Source organism: Bufo bufo, chromosome 4 (genome assembly GCF_905171765.1).
Source record: "Bufo bufo chromosome 4, aBufBuf1.1, whole genome shotgun sequence".
NCBI classification, from domain to species: Eukaryota; Metazoa; Chordata; class Amphibia; order Anura; family Bufonidae; genus Bufo; species Bufo bufo.
Window position 1 is genome coordinate 374,858,879 of NC_053392.1, and position 19,644 is coordinate 374,878,522.

Below are 19,644 nucleotides of genomic sequence, written 5' to 3' on the forward strand. Positions count from 1 at the left end.
GTGCCGTCCCTACTTCCAGCACCTAACCTGTCGCAGGGCGGGAGAGCGCCTTCAGTGGCACCGGTATATTTCGTCAGGCCCAGCATCAGAAAGGACATATTAGAGCGCAAGGATGTCAATCTGGCATCCTTGTTGATTACATCCCACGATGTAACGGAGAATAAGTCCTTCGGTTGCAGCGAGATGTCGGTAGTACTCAAGGCCAAAGACCCCAGGCTCAGCCGCAAGCTGACCCTGGCTGAATTCGTCCTGGCTTTCAGTCTTTTCAGAGACGTGTTGTGCTCTGCCAGCCCCAATAGGAGAGAGGAGTTGGACATTTACCTCTACAGGGTGGTAGACTTGGCTCATAAGTACGGGGGCGCAGCATTTTATGACTACCATAGGTCCTTCTCGGCCAAAGCGGCAGCCATTTGGTCCCAGTTCCAGGTAGTCACGGACTGGAGCGACATTGACATGGAGCTATTTTGCAGGCACTTCGCCAGCCTGAAGTCCCCGGTGTGCGCAACATGTCAGTCTCCTGCTCATACTACCGCCTGGTGCCCTTTGGCCGACCTCACTGCTGCCCCCAGTACCTCCAGAGGTGGGATCAACCCGGGTCCTAGCCTGCAGGCTTCCCAGTTTGATAAGCTGGGGAGACCCATTCATTACTTGGGCAAAGCGCAGCTTTGCAACAATTTCAACTATGCGGTATGCAACTTCAGCCAGTGCAGGCTCCTGCATATTTGTGCTACATGCTTCAGGGCACATCCGGTCACGGTCTGCACCGTGAAGCCGGCATGACTGAGCCGGGTGAATGTCAAGGTCCTTGACAACCTGCTGCGGCTTCATCCCGTTCAGCCGTTCCGCGCTTTTCTAGTGGAAGGTTTCTTACGGGGATTCCACACTGGGCTCATAGCCTTGCCTCAGCAGACACACGAATGCCCCAATCTGCAGTCGGCTTCCAACCATGCTGATCTGGTGGATCTGCTGCTGGCAAGTGAGCTGGAGAAGGGCTTTATCATCGGTCCTTTCCAGTCTTCTCCATTTTTCACGTGGAGGGTGAGCCCGGTGGGGGTGGTGCAGGGCAAATACTCAAATAAATTCCGTTTGATTTATGACTTGTCTGCTCCACATTCTTCCCACGTTCCTAGTCTCAACTCTCTGATTCCGTCTGAAGAGTTTTCATTGAAGTATACTTCCGTGGATCAGGCTATCCAGGTCATTCTACAGTCAGGCAGGGGCGCTTGGCTGTCCAAGGCAGATATCTCTGATGCGTTCAAACTGCTGCCCATTAGCCCATCTGTTTGGCAGTGGCATGGCATCAGATGGAGAGATGCGTACTATTTCGCCACAAAGTTGACGTTTGGTTCCAAGAGCAGCCCCAGTCTGTTTGACAAGTTAAAAGCGCAGGCTCTGGAATGGATTTTGTTGGAAATTCAGGGTTGCCAGAATGTCATTCACTACCTGGATGATTTTCTGTTGATAGAGGAACCCTCACGGGCGCCTGCTGACTTGCAGGTTCTCTTGCAGGTGTTCGAGGAGTTAAACATTCCGGTGGCTGCCCACAAAACGGAAGGGCCTGCGCAGGTTGTCACATTCTTGGGGATCTCTCTGGATTCACGCACCATGTCGGCAAGTTTACCGTTAGACAAACTCGATAGGATCAAATCAGGTGTCCGTTCCTTGCTCAGGTCTCAGGTTTGCACCAAGAGAGAATTGCAGTCTCTGTTGGGCATGTTGAACTTTGCCATGAGGATCATTCCTCAGGGCAGATCATTCATTTCAAGGTTGTTAGTCTTACTGCAACAGACCAGTGATTTGGACGCATCAGTGCATCTTGATACTAACGCCCGGGCAGATCTGTTCATGTGGGACGGATTTCTTAGTGGGTGGAATGGCATTTCCATGTTTATTCCGAGGGCCACTTCTGATTCTCCACACGTATTTTCAGACGCGGCTGCCTCGATTGGTTTCGCGGCCATATTCGGCCCTCACTGGTTCGCCGGCTCATGGCCCTCGCACGTACTACAGATGCCGGGGTTTTCTCAGACGTCGGCATTGTTCGAGATCTATCCTATTGTGGCAGCCGCTATAGTTTGGGGGCGTAGGTGGTCGGGTCACACGGTGGTTTTCCACACTGACAACATGGCGACCGCAGAGATCATTAACAAGGGTAGGTCCAAATCGCTACTCATCATGTCTTTCATGCGTAGGTTGACCTGGATAGCTCTGGATCAGGGGTTTCATTTCCATGCCCAGTTTCTGGACGGGGTCAGCAATGTGGCGGCTGATGCTTTGTCCCGTTTTGACTTTGCACGCTTTTTCTTACAGAACCCAGAAGCAGACGAGGTGGGCACCCCGGTACCGGACTGGCGGCGGCTGGTCTTGGACTAGACTCTCTGTTGGTGGTTGCCAGTTCTCTCATTACGAAATCTTTGTCCACCAGTACTTTGAAGTCATACCGCCGAGCATGGGTAGTTTTCTTAGACTTCCAGTCGGTATACCCTAGGGGTGACGCTGGTCAGGTCAAGTACATGGTGGCTTTCATATCTTACTGTCACTCAGTACTAGCGTTATCCTACAACACCGTCAGGCTATATTTGGCAGGGGTGCAACATTTTTTGGCACTTCAAGAGCCAGATAGACCCTCCATTTTTTCAGCTCACCCGATTAAGGCCATCCTCAGAGGCATCCAGAAAAGCCAGGTCACGGGCAAGCCGAGCCGTCAACCTATTACGGGGGTCACATTTCGTAGTCTGTCGGACGTCCTCTCGTTGTCACCGTTCGGGGCCCTGCCTAGCCTGGTGATCAAAGCAGCGATGTACCTGGCCTTTTATGGGTTTCTCAGACCAGGTGAGGTGACACAGGCCAGACGAGGGGCGGTGGCTCTCCGCAAGGGAGACTTAGTCAGGGTGGGCAGTATCTTCCATTTTCAGTTGCCTCACAATAAAACCAGGCAGGTAGGTCTTGGCCATGTAGTCAAATTCTTCCAGACCACAAACACCTGGTGTCCAGTAGCAGTCTTGGACAACCTCGCGCTGGCCCTTAGTCTCCACGGCCCCACCGACCCGTTGCTACCATTCCCTGTCGAGCCACTCACGACCAGCCAGTTCACCAAGCATATCCGTACCCTGTTGGCCAGTATTGGAGTGAATCCGGCGCAGTTCTCAGGGCATTCTTTCCGCATTGGTGCGGCATCCGCAGCGTCCAAACATGGAGTTCCTGCGCACATCATCAAGCACTTGGGGCGCTGGCGCTCAGGGTGCTTTGTCCGGTATATCCCGGAGCCTCTGGCAGAGTTGGTCCAGGCATTTAGTACTTTGGCAGAATAGCACGGGGGCCATCCTTCCCGCACTGGTGGGTTTTTGCCCCCTTTTCCAGGCATACCGACCTAGTGAGGCCAAGGCACACCTCAGGCCAGTTAGGTAGGGGGGGTGGTGGTTGGGTGTCCTCCATTCGCCAGGTCCTGACCACAAGTGATAAGGCTGGCCGCAGGTTAGCCTGGATTTGTGGGAGGGACCTGTACCTGTTTTAAGCCGTCCACTTCTCCCAGGCAGCACGTCGACATTCGGACATCCCCTGCCCACCCATGCCCATTTCTTCAGGCAGTCATCCAACTTTCACATCCAGGGTATGCCCCCTTTTCCAGGCATACCGACCTAGTGAGGCCAAGGCACACCTCAGGCCAGTTAGGTAGGGGGGGTGGTGGTTGGGCGTCCTCCATTCGCCAGGTCCTGACCACAAGCTAAATTTTTTTGCGGGTACCACGGAACAGACATATGGATGCAGACAGCACACTGTGCTGCCCACATCTTTTGCAGCCCCACTGAAGTGAATGGGTCTACATCCAATCTTCAAAAAATGCAGATCAGATAAGCACCAAAACCACGGTTGTGTCATGAGCCCTAATACTGTATATAGTGTATATTCTGGATACCTAGCCAGTTAACTGAAAGCCAGGTCACATAAAAAGTGTGAGGGTTACATAAAGGCTCACATGACTGAAGCCATGTTTAGCTATCCTATAGATGCATTTTACAGGACTGTACCATTCTTTCTTTAGGAAAAAGCTACTGAATGGATATGAGCAAAATTTTAAATAGATGTATATTAGAAAATTGCTCAACATCCTATTCTCTACATAAATAAATGAAATCAGAAAAAACAGAATACCTCTTTAATAAAGCAAGGTATGCATCCACGTAACAGTAACAATCAAGATATATTGTTTGACATTTTAAGACAATATTGAGATATTTAAATTTGTTGGATCTTTTATATAATTTCTCCCCAAAAGATTGACACTGAGAAGTGCTTTAGAAGAAATCTTTGCTTGACTCACTAAGCGCCCATCTTTCAACACCTAAAACAACAAGAGACAGATAAAAAAACGTCAAAAAACTCAGCAAATCAGTAAAATTGATTGAGCTGATATGCTGTGTAAAACAGAGTAAGCTTATATTACACTCACAGATCGTTCAGATCATCGATATGAACGCTCGTTGGCAACGATCTGGCAGTGTAATACCGCCGCTGATTACTCAATGAATGAGCAAATGCTCGTTCATCAGGTAACTGGAATCTTTCAGCAAGTAGAAAAATTATCCTTGTGTAATCACGATCTGCTGCTGGCAAACAGTGATTCAGAATGGGTATGGGGGCAAGTGATGGCATTAGCGATTGCTCCTCCCTTTACTGAGGAGGAGATTGTTGCATGTAATAGCAGTGTTCTCCTCCGCTAGCGAGCAGGCGATTACCAGGAAGGAACGCTTACTTCCCGACAATCACTTTGAAGATCTGCGAACCTATTAGTAATGATGATGAAAAGTGATCTGTACAAACCAGGATTTTACATTTTTTTATAAAGTAACATGGAAAATTAAAAATAACATCACCAAAAATTCTTTAAATAGATGTTAAACATAAAAACTTGATATTACAAAAAGTCATTTTCTGATGACACATTCCATTTAAAGGGGTTGTCCGGGTTCAGAGCTGAACCCGGACATACCCTTATTTTCACCTAGGCAGCCCCCCTGAGGCTAGCATCGGAGCATCTCATGCTCCGATGCGCTCTCTTGCCCTGTGCTAAATCACGCAGGGCACGGGCTCTTTTGTTTATCATAACACACTGCTGGGCGGAAGCTTCCGCCCGGCAGTGTGTTCGTTGACGTCCCTGGCTCTGCTGGGCGGGCTTTAGCGCTGCCCGAGCCATTTTACTGGCTAGGGTAACGCTAAATCCCGCCTATCAGTGCCGGTGACGTCACCGGGCTTCCTGGCAGCCCCATTGAGAGCCCGGTTCGTCACTGGATCTCCAAAAAATGCCTTTGCCCTGCGCGATTTAGCGTATGGCAAAGGAGAGCATCGGAGCATGAACTGCTCCGATGCTCAAGTCAGGGGGGCTGCCTGGGTGAAAATGGGGGTATGTCCGGGTTCAGCTCTGAACCCGAACAACACCTTTAAAGGGGTTCTGCACTTTGTTTAAACTGATGATCTATACTCAGCGATGCTGCCTTCTCAAACAACTGCGATGAGCGATGCTGCCTTCTCAAACAGCTGATCGGCGGGGTCCGACACCCGGGACCCCGGCCGATCAGCTGTTTGAGAAGGCAGCATCGCTCCAGTAGCGCCACGGCCTTCTTACTGTTTACCGCTGGCCTAGTGATGTCACGACTTGTATCAACTGGCCTGGGCGGGGCTAAGCTCCATTCAAGGGAACAGAGCTTAGCCGCGCCCAGGCCAGTGATACTAGTCGTGACGTCACTGGGCCTGTGGTAAACAGTGAAGGCCGCGGCGCTACTGGAGCACTGCTGCCTTCTCAAACAACTGATCGGCGGGGGTCCCGGGTGTCGGACCCCCGCCGATCAGATGCTGATGATCTATCCAGAGGATAGATCATCAGTTTAAACAAAGTGCAGAACCCCTTTAAGACTTTTTGCTCTTTGACAGCAGCCACATAGGCTATAGGTGCAATAGACTAGAGGTGACCTCATTGATTTCTGAGGGAGATTTTTCTAGGCATGCTCTGTGACATGTGCAGGTCAGGAGGAAGTAGATAAGCTTTAAAATCTCCCATTGTGAATGGCAGACCCTATGTTATCTATACAGAGATAATAGCTGACATTGTAATTCTTCCTGTGATGAGAATGCCAAGGTTACTGAAAAGTTACATTTAAAAAATAGTAAGTCTCAACTTATTAGGCCTACTGTCCAGTGCAAAATCTGCACCATTTTAGGCATTTTTTTTAAAATGTGACATGAAATTTAAAACACCAATTTAATAATAAAATATGTTTAACATAAAAATGTGATTTAGAGGGCATCTGTTAGCAGTTTTTACCTATGAAACTGGTTGACCTGTTGCATGTGTGCTTGTTACACCTAGAGGCTGTGCTCTCTCTGCAACTACCATGCGGTCTCTACTTTGATTGACACAGCCAGGCATTGAATAAAACATCATTCCTAGCCCTGTCAATCAAAGTGCAGAGAGTTCAGCAATTGCAGAGAGGAGCGCTTCTAAGTGTAATGACAACGCCCCCGTGGCTCCTAAAGGATCATTTGCATATATTAAAACATAATTTTTCTCAACAATGCGGGCACAAATGAACAACACAGATATCTTCAGCTGCCAAGTGCACATACAACAGGTCGGCCAGTTTCATAGGTACAAATCTGCTGACAGATGCCCTTTAAACAGTACGCCATTTTCTGATGACACACATTACCTTTAAGTTGTGACTCATGGTGTCTTAATCTATACAATATTATTTTAGCTATATTAGTGTATTCGTGTTATTTAGGCCTGCATTTCATCTGATACAACACTAGTTATGCCATCAGGAAAATACAGGTAAGGCTACTTTCACATTAGCATTTTCAATTCTGCTATTGAGATCTGTCAAAGGATCTCAATAGCGGAAGAAAACGCTTCAGTTTTGTCCCCATTCATTGTCAACGGGGACAAAACTGAACTGAACGAAAAGGAATGCACCAAAATGCATTCCATTCGGTTGCGCTCCCATCGTGGACAAAATAACGCTGCAAGCAGTGTTTTTCTCTCCGCAATGTGGTGCGGAGCAAGACAGGTCCTGGCACACAATGTAAGTCAATGGGGATGGATCTGTTTTCTCTAACACAATAGAAAATTGATCCATTCCCCCTTGACTTTCAATGGTATTCATGACGGATCCGTCATGGCTATAAAAGACATAATACAACCGAATCTGTTTATCATGGATGCATGCGGTTGTATTATTGTAACGGTAGTGTTTGTGCAGATCCATAACGGATCGGCAAATAACGCTAATGTGAAAGTAGCCTAATTCAAAAGCCTCTATCCATAAGAAGTCTTATAATTTCTAGGTTCCTTGATATATGATTAATAGCTCAATAAAGTATTACCTGAAATATATCCGGATCCAACTGAACTCCACTGAGCAGGACTTCTGGATAGACAATGGTGGATTCAAACGTACCAGCTAGTGAAAATGATTCAAATTTGGTGTATGCAGTGTCTGTAGGTATGTGACAATTCTCTAAGTTTGTACACTTCACCAGTGTGCACACCTGAAAAAGGAAAAATACATCATTCTTAAATTGGTTGGCCATCTTTTTTGCCTTTTTTTAAAAGGTCAGCCTGTTGTACCTGTTGAAAAAAATCATACTCAGCTGCTCCCAACCATACGTCCTATAAATTTTCAGTTGGACGAGATCATGTGTACTGCTGAAACCAATGACTGATCTCAGTTGTGACGTTTCCCCGAGCAGCACATCACTACTTGGTCACACGCCGTTTTTGGACACAATACTTCCTAGGCCAATCATTGTCTGCAGCAGCACATGTGACTGTCCATCCAGAGGTTTACAGGATGGGGACTGAGAGACGGCAGAAGGGAGACAGCAACCCAGGAATCCAGAACCAGGCTACGGAAAGCAAGCGGGAATAATTTCTTCAACAGGTATGACAGGCTGCTTCAGACTTAAGAAAAAAATATAAACCTGGACAACTGCTATAAGGAGAACTAAATCTTACACATTCACATTCCATTTAGTTTTCAGTTACATATCATTTCAATAACTTGCATTTAAAGAGGTGAAATATTTTACAAAATGTTATTAATATTATTTTTCCTAATAGATATTTTATTACTAACCTCAACTGTATTTTGTCTAGCCTTTTAATTAAAAGAATCATCCTGCTAAAAATTACAAAAACAATTACAATTCCTGCTAAAAAAAAGCACAAATAAATTAGAGTGGTTTATCTTTTTTGAAAAAACACAGCATTTTATTCATTACATCAAAATTCTGTGGCCAGTAATTAGCTGTAAGTCAACAGTAAATTATAAAAGACTCTAAAAAAGCACATTTTTGTGGTGTTCTTCTTTACCTGGCACATCTCCATTTTCAGTAGTAGTTCTGGCAGCTGAAGTTGTGGTACAACCAAACTATATGGTATTGATGATATCCCTGGCTCGAAAAAACCCTTTATTGTCCCTCTTAAATGTTGATTTTTTTTTTATACAATGAGGATGTTATTCCTTTTTAGATTAATGATGTATTTGAGGTTGTGCGTGTATGTATGTACAGAGGCAGTTCTGTTAACCCCTTCCCGACATATGACGTAATAGTACGTCATGGCTGCAAGTGACTTGGTGATTGGGTGGGTGCGTGCCTGATCACTGCAGGGTACCTGCAGTCCCTGATAGCTGGGCCTCTGCTGTATCCGCCGGCATCGCTGTAAAAGCCGATGCCAGTGGATTAACCCCTTCTATGCCACGGTCAGCGGTGATCGTGGCATAGAAGGTGCGTGCGGCGGGTGAAGGAGCCCATCAAGCTGCCTAATGCCTTGCACGGCATCAGGATTTGCCTTCTACGGGTGCCCAGGAGATCCAGCCTCAGGCTGGGTCTCCCAGGCAACCTGTTAGTGGATTACTCAGTGTAATACACTAACAGGCAATGCATTACAATGAAGATCAGATCACATTTTATGACCAATTTGTGCAGAAATCCATATCATTCCAAAGGGTTCACATACTTTTTCTTGCAACTGTATATATACACAAACACACATAAAAAATTTAGTTTTCCAAAGAGAGTAAAACTAACCCTAAAATGTTCTTCAATTATATAAATGGTAAAAAGTTTAATCTTGAAAGTGTTGGCCCTTTACAGAGTGATGAGGGAGGAGTTGTAGAGAGCCATGAGGAGAAAGCAAATCTATTAAATATTTTTTTCTCCACTGTATTCGCTGAGGAAAATGAACTGTCAGATGAAATGCACTCTGAACCCGGACAACCCCTTTAAGTAATGTCATAGACGGAACCTTATTTCTGATATTTAACCTCTTAAGGACACAGGACATACAGATGTAATGGTACTTAACCCCTTAGGGACGCATGACGTACTGGTACGGCATGTTTCCCGAGTCCTTAAGGACCCATGACGTACCGGAACGTCATGGGTTTAAACCGCGATTGCGGCGCAGGGGGGGTTAATCAGAACAAGATGCCCGCTGAAATCATTCAGCGGGCATCCTGTCACAACGCCGGGGGGGGTCATGTCACGTATCGGCGATCGTCGCAAACCGCAGGTCAATTCAGACCTGCGGTTTGCAGCGCTTTCTGCAGTTTCTGATCCCCGCGGTCCCTGACTCCGGGGATCAGAAACTTTAAAATGCCCAAAATTAAGATTTTTTCACCCCCCCCTGCACCCCTGAATGATTTTATGCCGGCGGGTGGTGCAGGGGGGATGAGTTGCAGGCGGTGCGGGCAGTGCGGCAGGCGGGATCGCGAACCCCCGCCCGCCTCCTCTTGAATATTCATTGGTCTCCAGTGGGTATACCAGAATGTCAGCACATTGCTGACACTCTGGTATAAACGGCTGACATCTGTGCTGTGATGTCAGCTGTTTAACCCTTTCCATACCGTGGTCTGTACGGACCGCTGTATGGAAAAGGTTAACAGTCAGGGAGCTCCCTCCCTCTCCCATCGGGGGGGTTGCTGTGCCTTTGCAGCCCCCAGACAGGATGGGGTCACAGAGAGGGAGCCCCCCTCCTTACCCTTCCCCGTCTGCTCAGTTGTGGCAGACGGGGAAGGTTCCCATGGCAACAGGACGCCTTCTCAGGCATCCTGCTGTCCATGGTGCTGAACAGATCTGTGCTAAAGGCATAGATCTGTTCAGACAAAGTGTAAGTAAAATACAGTACAATACACTATATAGTGTACTGTACTGTAATATACAGACATCAGACCCACTGGATCTTCAAAAACCAAGTGGGTCTGGGTCAAATTTTTTTTTAAAAAAGTGAAAGAAGTAAAGATAAAAAAAAACATCACTGAATAAAAAAATAAAAAATTAAATACACTACACATATTAGGTATCACCGCGTCCGTAACGACCTGATCTATAAAGCGGTCATGTTACTTTCTCCGCACGGTTAACGCCATAAAAATAAAAAAATTAAAACTATGAGAAAATTTAAATTTTGCCCACCTTACTTCACAAAAAAGGTAATAAAAGTGATCAAAAAAGTTGCATGTACGCCAAAATAGTACCAATCAAACCGTCATCTCATCCCGCAAAAATCATACCCTACCCAAGATAATCGCCCAAAAACTGAAAAAACTATGGCTCTTAGACTATGGAAACACTAAAACATGATTTCTTTTGTTTCAAAAATGAAATCATTGTGTAAAACTTACATAAATAATTTTTTTTTTATGCATATTAGGTATCGCCGCGTCCGTGACAACCTGCTCTATAAAAATACCACATGATCTAACCTGTCAGATGAATGTTGTAAATAACAAAAAAAAAAAACGGTGCCAAAACAGCTATTGTTTGATACCTTGCCTCACAAAAAGTGTAATATAGAGCAACCAAAAATCATATGTACCCTAAACTAGTACCAACAAAACTGCCACCCTATCCCGTAGTTTCTAAAATGGGGTCACTTTTTTTGAGTTTCTACTCTAGGGGTGCATCAGGGGGGCTTAAATTGGGACATGGTGTCAAAAAACCAGTCCAGCAAAATCTGCCTTCCAAAAACCGTATGGCATTCCTTTTCTTCTGCGCCCTGCCGTGTGCCGTACAGCAGTTTACGACCACATATGGGGTGTTTTTTGTAAACTACAGAATCAGGGCCATAAATATTGAGGTTTTTTTGGCCGTTAACCCTTGCTTTGTAACTGGAAAAAAAATATTAAAATGGAAAATCTGCCAAAAAAGTGAAATTTTTAAATTGTATCTCTATTTTCCATTAATTCTTGTGGAACACCTAAAGGGTTAACAAAGTTTGTAAAATCAGTTTTGAATACCTTGAGGGGTGTAGTTTCTAGAATGGGGTCATTTTTGGGTGGTTTCTATTATGTAAGCCTCACAAAATGACTTCAGACCTGAACTGGTCCTTAAAAAGTGGGTTTTAAAAAAAATCTGAAAAATTTCAAGATTTGCTTCTAAACTTCTAAGCCTTGTAACATCCCCAAAAAATAAAATATCATTCCCAAAATGATCCAAACATGAAGTAGACATATGGGGAATGTAAAGTAATAACTATTTTTGGAGGTATTACTATGTATTATAGAAGTAGAAAAATTGAAACTTTAAAATTTGATAATTTTTCAAAAATTTTGGTAAATTTTTTATTTTTTTTATAAATAAAAATACATTTTTTTGACTTTTTTTTTTACCAGTGTCATGAAGTACAATATGTGATGAAAAAACAATCTCAGAATGGCCTGGATAAGTCAAAGTGTTTTAAAGTTCTCACCACATAAAGTGACACTGGTCAGATTTGCAAAAAATGGCCTGGTCCTTAAGGTGAAAATGAGCTCGGTCCCTAAGGGGTTAAGGGCATGACAGGGAGTGTTCCACAGGATTGGCTCTTAGCAAATGTGGTGCCAATATTCAAAAAGGGGTCAAAAACAGAGCCCGGAAACTATAGGCCGGTAAGTCTAACATCTGTCATTGGTAAAATGTTTGAACTTTTTCTAAGAGATGCTATTCTGGAGTATCCCAATAAAAATATTGTATATTATTGTGTATAACGCCATGTCAGCACGTGTTTATGAGGGAACGGTCCTGTCAAAACTAATTTAATCAGTTAATATGAGGAGGTAAGTATTAGACTTGATGGGGGTGAGTCAATGGATGTCATATATCTTGACATCTCCAAAGCATTTGATATTGTGCCACATAAAAGGTTAGTATATAAAATGAGAATGCTTGGACTGGGGGAAAATGTCTGTATGTGGGTAAGTAACTGGCTCAGTGATAGAAAACAGAGGGTGGTTATTAATGGTGCACACTCAGATTGGGTCACTGTCACTAGTGGGGTACCTCAGGGGCCAGCATTGGGCCCTATTCTCTTAAATATTTTTATTTATGATCTTAAAAAAAGTCTTGCACTATAAAATATACATTTTTGCAGATAACACTAAACTGTGTAAAGTAATTAACACTGAAGAGGACAGTATACTACTACAGAGGGATCTGGATAGATTGGAGGCTTGGGCAGAGAAGTGGCAGATGAGGGTTAACACTGACAAATGTAAGGTTATGCACATGAGAAAGAAAGATACATGTCACCAGTACATGACAGATGGTAAAACACTGGGTAACATTGACATAGAAAAGGACTTAGGAATTTAAGTGGACAGAAATCTAGTACCAGACAGCTGCTGCCAATGACAATAAGATTATGGGTTGCATCAAAAGGGGCATAGATGCCCGTGATGAGAACATAGTCCTGCCACTTTACACATCACTAGTCAGACCACACAAAGTACTGTGTACAGTTCTGGACTACTGTGAACAAGACAGATATAGCAGAGCTGGAGAGGATTCAGAGGAGAGTAACTAAAGTAATAACTGGAATGAGTGGACTACAATACCCAGAAAGATTATCAAAAAAAGGGTAAGGCTACTTTCACACTAGCGTTTTTGCTGGATCCGGCAAGGTTCAGCAAAAAGGCTTCCGTTACTGATAATACAACCATCTGCATCCGTTATGAACGGATCCGGTTGTATTATCTTTAAGATACCAAAGACGGATCCGTCATGAACTCCATTGAAAGTCAATGGGGGACGGATCCGTTTTCTCTTGTGTCAGAAAAAATGGATCCATCCCCATTGACTTGCATTGTGGGTCATGACAGATCCGTCTTGCTCCGCATCCCAGAGCGGAAAGCAAATTCTCTTTGGTATGAGAACGGAACGGAATGCATTTTGGAGCACTCCGTTCTATTCAGTTACGTTTTGTCCCCATTGACAATGAATGGGGACAAAACAGAAGCGTTTTTTCCCGTATTGAGACCCTATGACAGATCTCAATACCGGAAAATATTAACCCTAGTGTGAAAGTAGCGTTATTCAGTTTAGAAAAAAGACGACAGAGGGGAGATCTAATTACTATGTATAAATATATCAGGGATAAATACACATATCTCTCCCATCATCTATTTATCCCCAGGACATAGAAGAGGATTCTTTATGGTAAGAGCAGTGATACTATGGAACTCAAGAGGGGCCTGGATGTATTTCTGGAGTGTATTAAATTTACAGGTTATAGTTATAGTTATTAGATTTCTGTAGAAGAGTCATTGATCCAGGGACTTAGTCTGATTGCTTGATTGGAGTTGAGAAAGATTTTTTTCCCCCTAAAATGAAGAAAATCCTCACAGTTTTTTTTTGCCTTCCTCAAATTGCAGGATGACAGGCTGAACTGGATGGACAGATACTTTTTTTCAGACTTACAAACTATGTAACTATGAGTAGCATGGGTAGGAGAGGTTGAGCCATTGGTGGTACCTCCGTGAAAAATGACTCATTTAACCTCTATTTATGTGCTCACCTTATGAGGGCTTCTTTTTTGTGGGAAAAGTTGCAATTTCTCATGTTCACCGTATAAGGGCTTCTTTTTTGTGGGAAAAGTTGTAATTTCTAATGAGACCATTTAATTTTGCATACAATATACTGTAAAGCTAGAAACTAAATTCCAATTGGGGTGGAGTTGGAAAAAATAAATAAAAATTCAGCCACAGTTTTATGGGTTTTGTTTTACAGTGTTCCCTATGCGGTAAAATTGACCTGTTCCGTTCATTCTCTGGGTCACTTACTTTTTTAAATGGGTTGTCCCACGAAAAATATTCTACAGTTTTCAAACCAGCACCTGGACTTGAATACTTTTGTAATTGCAAGTCATTAAAAATTTTGTATAGCCACTGAGCTATTCAATAAAATATATCTGTATAGCGCCACTTCATTTCTTATTTTTTTGACCAGCTCACTGAGATGGCCGCACATGCTCAGTATCATCCTTCAACTGCCTTCTGAGCTGTGATAGGGAGAGCTGAGACACGCCCCTCAGAGCTGCACCAGAAAAGACACTCCCCCTGAGCTGTCCGTTTGATCTAAATCTAATAGGCCAATGAATGAGGAAATCTCTGGATCTAGCTTTGTTAGAAAGGTATTGTCATGCCTTCTTAAGAACTACAACTGTAATAGCATGGGTTTCTTCATACAGACCCACACTATTGCATAAAATGAACAGCTCCCCTGATTGCCATGCAGTAGAGTCGTTCTGGCCTCGGGAACTTAGCGTTTCCGGGGAAATCCGCCGCAGATACTATGGACACAATTGACCACAGCATCTGTGCTGCTAATTATCCGCAATTGGTGTTATTACTGACATTAACCCCATGTGTCTCATGAGAGCCATCTTTAAAGACCCAATATTCATTGTACATGTACTGCAGAGGTCGTACAGGGGTTAATAACACGTACTAGAAAACTTGTGCACATTATGTCTCTTGCTGTCATAAATTTCACTTTCTGGCACATGGAGTTCTTGAGGATGCCCCAAAATTTTCAAGAGGCCTGTGCCTCTTAATAATTCTAGCATGTCGTATGACAATAAACACTGTCGCCAGTCTAAATACACGATTTGTCCCTATGTGTGCAAATAGTGTAGCCTTAGAGAGATCTGGGTAAACAGGTTTTCTGGAGACACACATTGATAGTCTCTCCTTGAATAGGCCATCAATGTGTGCACAGTGGAGGTCCAACTTCTGGGACCCCCACCAATTAGCCACATAAATGGAAAGTACTGTATATACTTTTGTCAGGTAATGAACAAAATGAATGTATGTACACTCCATGAAAGATTTATTTGAAAGAATGTTCTCTTAGTTGACTGCTGGGAGGGTAAACTAACATCTTATGGTGGTACCATGACACCAAGTCACCTTGCATTAAAGTGCAACCATTTTTTATATATTTGATACACTTCTTATACTGTATTTTATGAACTAGCAATTCCTCTAGATATGAGTTTCTATTTTCAGAAAGCTTATTCCTTCATCTGTATTGTCTTATTCACACGTCAGTGTTTTGGTCAGTTTCTATCAGTGATTTTGAGCCAAAACCAGGTGTGTCTCTAAACACGGAACAGATGCAGATCTTCCCCTTATACCTGATCTGTGTGCAGGCTTCACGGCTGGTTTTGGCTCACAATCACTGATGGAAATCACTTACCAAAACCCTGACGTGAATAAGGCATAAGTCTGAACTGTCTACTAGAAGCTACTGACAAGAAAGTGTAAATGAAGATGAAAAATTACCTCAATATAAAAGACTTGACGTGGCCCATGGTAGCCATCATAAGCACCAAGTACATATACTTCATCATTTCTCTTCTCCAGCATGCTATAGTTCAGGTAACAACAGAGATTATGGTGGCAAACTGCAGCATATCCTTGAAGATCTGTCAGCTCAGTCATGGTATAGTTATCAAGAAGCAGTTCTCCAGTGAACACTTTGCTGCTTGGTAAAGGTTTCGTAATCTGAGATGCATACTCATGCCATTGGATTGGGGACCATTCCGTGCTGTTTCTCGTGCAGGATTTCAGTTCTGATATAACCAAATGACCCTCATCGACGGTATTGTTGTAGTAATATGGTCCAAGCTTATCTGATGAAAATATTCCACTTCCTTGAAGAAATGAATAATCACTAATTTAGCTACACATAACAAGTATATGCTAACATACATTACAGTGGGATTAGCTTCAAATTCCTAGACTATAGAACAGAACCTACTCCTTGGTATGGTAATATGTATAAATAGTGTGATCACAGAAGAACTGCTACATGGCGATTTCATAGTGACAAAATCAGTAGGATTTAAACATTATTCAATCATTATCTGACCTGAATATCAAGTTTGTCATGTTCAGATGGGCTGCAGGAAAAAAGTATACATTACAAAATGAATACAAGTAAGAGATTCACAAGAAAACTCTCTGAACCTCAGCAATCACAGAGTAACTATTTAGCAGGATGAAGATTGAGAATCCCTAGGCAGAGTTAAGGGAGATGGGTCAAATGAAAGATTCATCTGAAATTGTATTCATGGGGACCAGATCTTAGGATATGTATCTCTCGTCCTACTAGCCAGACTGGTAAGCTCCTCAAATTGGCATATTTGGTTTACCTTTGAAACCCATTCTTGAAAAGAAGGAGGGGTTTGGCTAAGCCAATGAGGGGGAATTAGTGCCTTGGCTGCCGCCAATAGGTGCATGATTAGATTATTGTTAGATGGTTTATAAGCAGAGCTAGGTCTGGCGAGTACAACATGTTCAATAGGAAGGGTAAAAAAGGGAGAACAGACCTTTCGGATAGTTTGCTCAATACGTTGTCAGCATGACGTTATCAGTAGGCAAGACCACCAGATATGAGAGAGAGAACAGATGTGAACCCCACACCTCCAACAGTCTTTCGAACTAGAAAGGTTGAGTGTTAAGAGGAATCTTGGGGTTTTGTGCCACCTTGTAAGGAGCTTATAAAGATTCTGCAGCAGTTAGGGACAGATACGGGTCGAACATTGACTTATAGGATAGCTGCCTTACATGTACTGGCATTAGAGGCAGAGCTTGTTATGAGCTAATTTGCATCCCTTACTTCCCAGAATTCCAGAGGAGAAGGTATGGCTTATAAGTCTTCTCACGCTAATTAGGGTTCTCTTTCCCCAAGGAGAGATAATTTCCCCTAAATCCCGACTTGGGCCTCTCACCCAGTTAAGCCAGTACTCTTCTCTACACTGATGAGGGGTTATCACCCTGAAACTGCTGTCTACAGATGACGTGCTGGCTTATTTAATAACAGAGTCATGTCTCAAGGCCTATCTAATGGGTCGAACATTGACTTATAGGATAGTTGCCATGTGGTGGCATTAGAGGCAGAGCCTGTTAAAGGGGTTATCTAATACTATAGAAATGTCCCCCATATGCCAGGCCCCTCACATTGGATATAATTACCCAGCTCCCTGCATTGCTCCTGTTCCCTGGACCGCCGCTGCAGCTTCTCCCCGTGCACAGATAAAAACATCCGGTTTCGGGGGGAGCAGCCAATGGCAGGTGGTGACGGGGACGAGCCTCCCTAGCATTGCGGGTGACGCTAGGAAGGCTTGTCCGTGTCTGCCATTGGCTGCTCCCTCCGACACCAGATGTTTTTATCCGCGCACAGGAAGAAGCAGCAGCGGTGGTGTGGGGCCCAGGAGCAGAGCAGGGAGCGGGGTAAGTATATTCACTGTGAGGGGGACATTTTATAGTATTGGATAACAACTTTAAGAGCTCATTTGCATCCCTTTCTCTCCCGAGACGAAATATAGGTAGGTCTAGAGGCAGAAGAAGAGGGAGCTGAAGACAATTGAAAAATAGTTTATAAGGCAGTTTCAAAGGTGGTGAGCTGCCTTTCAAAAGCAAAAGCCTAGAGAAACTGTCATGCTAATTTCTGAAAATGTGTAAAGTAGGGATGGGCGAATGTTTCATCGGAAGTTGATTCGCATAAAACTTTGTTTCAATACTGTACGGTGCGAGTGCTCCGTACAGTATTATAATGTATTGGCTCCTATGAGCCGAAGTTATTACTTCGCAAAGTATCGCGAGACTTTGGGTAATAAGTTCATAAATTTATTTCTACTGTAAAAAAACATTTCCCAAACTCGGGTTCGGAACCAAACCCGTGTTCGGAAAATGGCTTTTTACAGTAGAAATAACTTCGGCTCATAGGAGCCAATTCATTCTAATACTGTACGGAGTGCTCGCTCCGTGCAGTATTGAAACAAAGTTTTATGCGAATCGACTTTGGATGTTTCATCCGAAGTCGATTCGCTCATCCCTAGTGTAAAGTAAAGGGACGTTAATTGGGAAGGTTTCTTTAGGTCCCTGAGGGCATCGTGTGATGGAACCGTACCTGCACAAAATATCGAAACCGAAATGAGCTTCACCCAAAAATCTGAATAAGGGGATTCAGCAAGTTAGAAGTAAGTAAAGGTGAAGGAGCTAGTGTATCTTTAAATGAAAACCAGACCGCATATGTGCCCCTAAGGAAGGGATCACAATCTGGACGTCTGAGAGTCAGGCAACCAAAGAGCCCTGAAAAAAAAGGGGCCCAAAGAGTGCCAAGCCAAAACTTCCAGATCCAATTGTTTACTAGGATTTAGAAGCTCCAGCCATCTATTAAGATGTATCACTTTATAATATGTGGCAATGTCTGGTACAGCCATTACTCCATTCTCATGACGTTTAATTAGTAGAGAATAGGATAGTTGAGGTTTACGTCCTTTCCAAAGGAACTTAGAAAACATAGAACAAATAGAGCCAAAAAAGTAAGCAGGTAGGTATATAGGTATCATCAACAGAGTATAGGCACAATATAGGTCTTTAATAAGTTCCTGTGACCCATCCATGAGATGAACGGTAAATCATAGTCTTGTAAGAGATGCTTAAGTTCAGTAAGCAGCAGTATATAATTAAGTCTCTATAAATCTGAAAGGTGACTAGGGACTTGGATGACGATGTATTTGAGGGATGTGGTAACAAATGGGTATAAATAGTGTTGTTTTTTTTTTGCCGTGGAAACGTCTCAGGCAGGGGTTGTGACATTAAGTATTTCAGATTTGGTTACGTTTATTTTAAAATTGGATAAGAGGCAAAAATCTTCTAGTGTTTTTGTAAGCAGTGCGAGGTCAGATACAAGATTAGAGATGAGAAATAATAAATCATACACAAACGCAACACATTTGAGCTGCAAAGGACCCACCTTGAAACGTACAATAAAGGGATCCTGACATATACTTTGAAGGAGGGTTTCCACTACTAGAATAAAAAGGGAAGGGAAGGGACAACCCTGTCTCGTCCCATTTGTTATATCGAAGGGGGGGAGGGGCAAGGTATCATTTATCTTGACGCAGGCATGTGGTTGTGCACAAAGTGTAAATATAGCTCAGACTATTTCAGGGGGAAATAAAATATAGATAAAGTGGCTTTCATAAAGGACCAATTGACACAGTTGAATGCTTTTTCAGCATCTATACCTAACAGCGCAAGAGGTAAGTTGCACTGATGCGCAAGATGGATGGTGTGAAGAAGCTTATAGGAGTTATCTCAGCCTTCCCATCCCTTCACAAACCCTGGTTGTTCTTTGACAATCAGGCAGAGGAGTAAGGAGCTAATACAGACAGCGGGCAATTTGGCCCAATTCTTTATGTCAAGGTTGAGAAGAGAGATGGGACGGTAACTCCCATCTCTCTTCTCAACCTTGTTACCTGGTTTATGAATTAACATGATATGTGCCTCTTGAGATTGCTTATAAAGGGAGCCCCCT

General features: G+C 43.6%; 1 protein-coding gene across 1 annotated transcript in view; it reads right to left on the bottom strand.

The window, feature by feature from the left end:
* Window positions 1-4,141: 4,141 nt before the first annotated feature.
* Window positions 4,142-19,644, bottom strand: part of LOC120998504 (pantetheinase-like) — an 89,056-nt gene continuing 73,553 nt past the window's right edge. The window contains exons 5-7 of the mRNA XM_040429156.1: window positions 15,600-15,970; window positions 7,381-7,545; window positions 4,142-4,342 (exon numbers count right to left, since the gene is read on the bottom strand). Coding sequence (XP_040285090.1) covers window positions 4,217-4,342; window positions 7,381-7,545; window positions 15,600-15,970 — 662 coding nt within the window. The 3' untranslated portion in view covers window positions 4,142-4,216. The remainder of the gene's footprint in view (window positions 4,343-7,380; window positions 7,546-15,599; window positions 15,971-19,644) is intronic.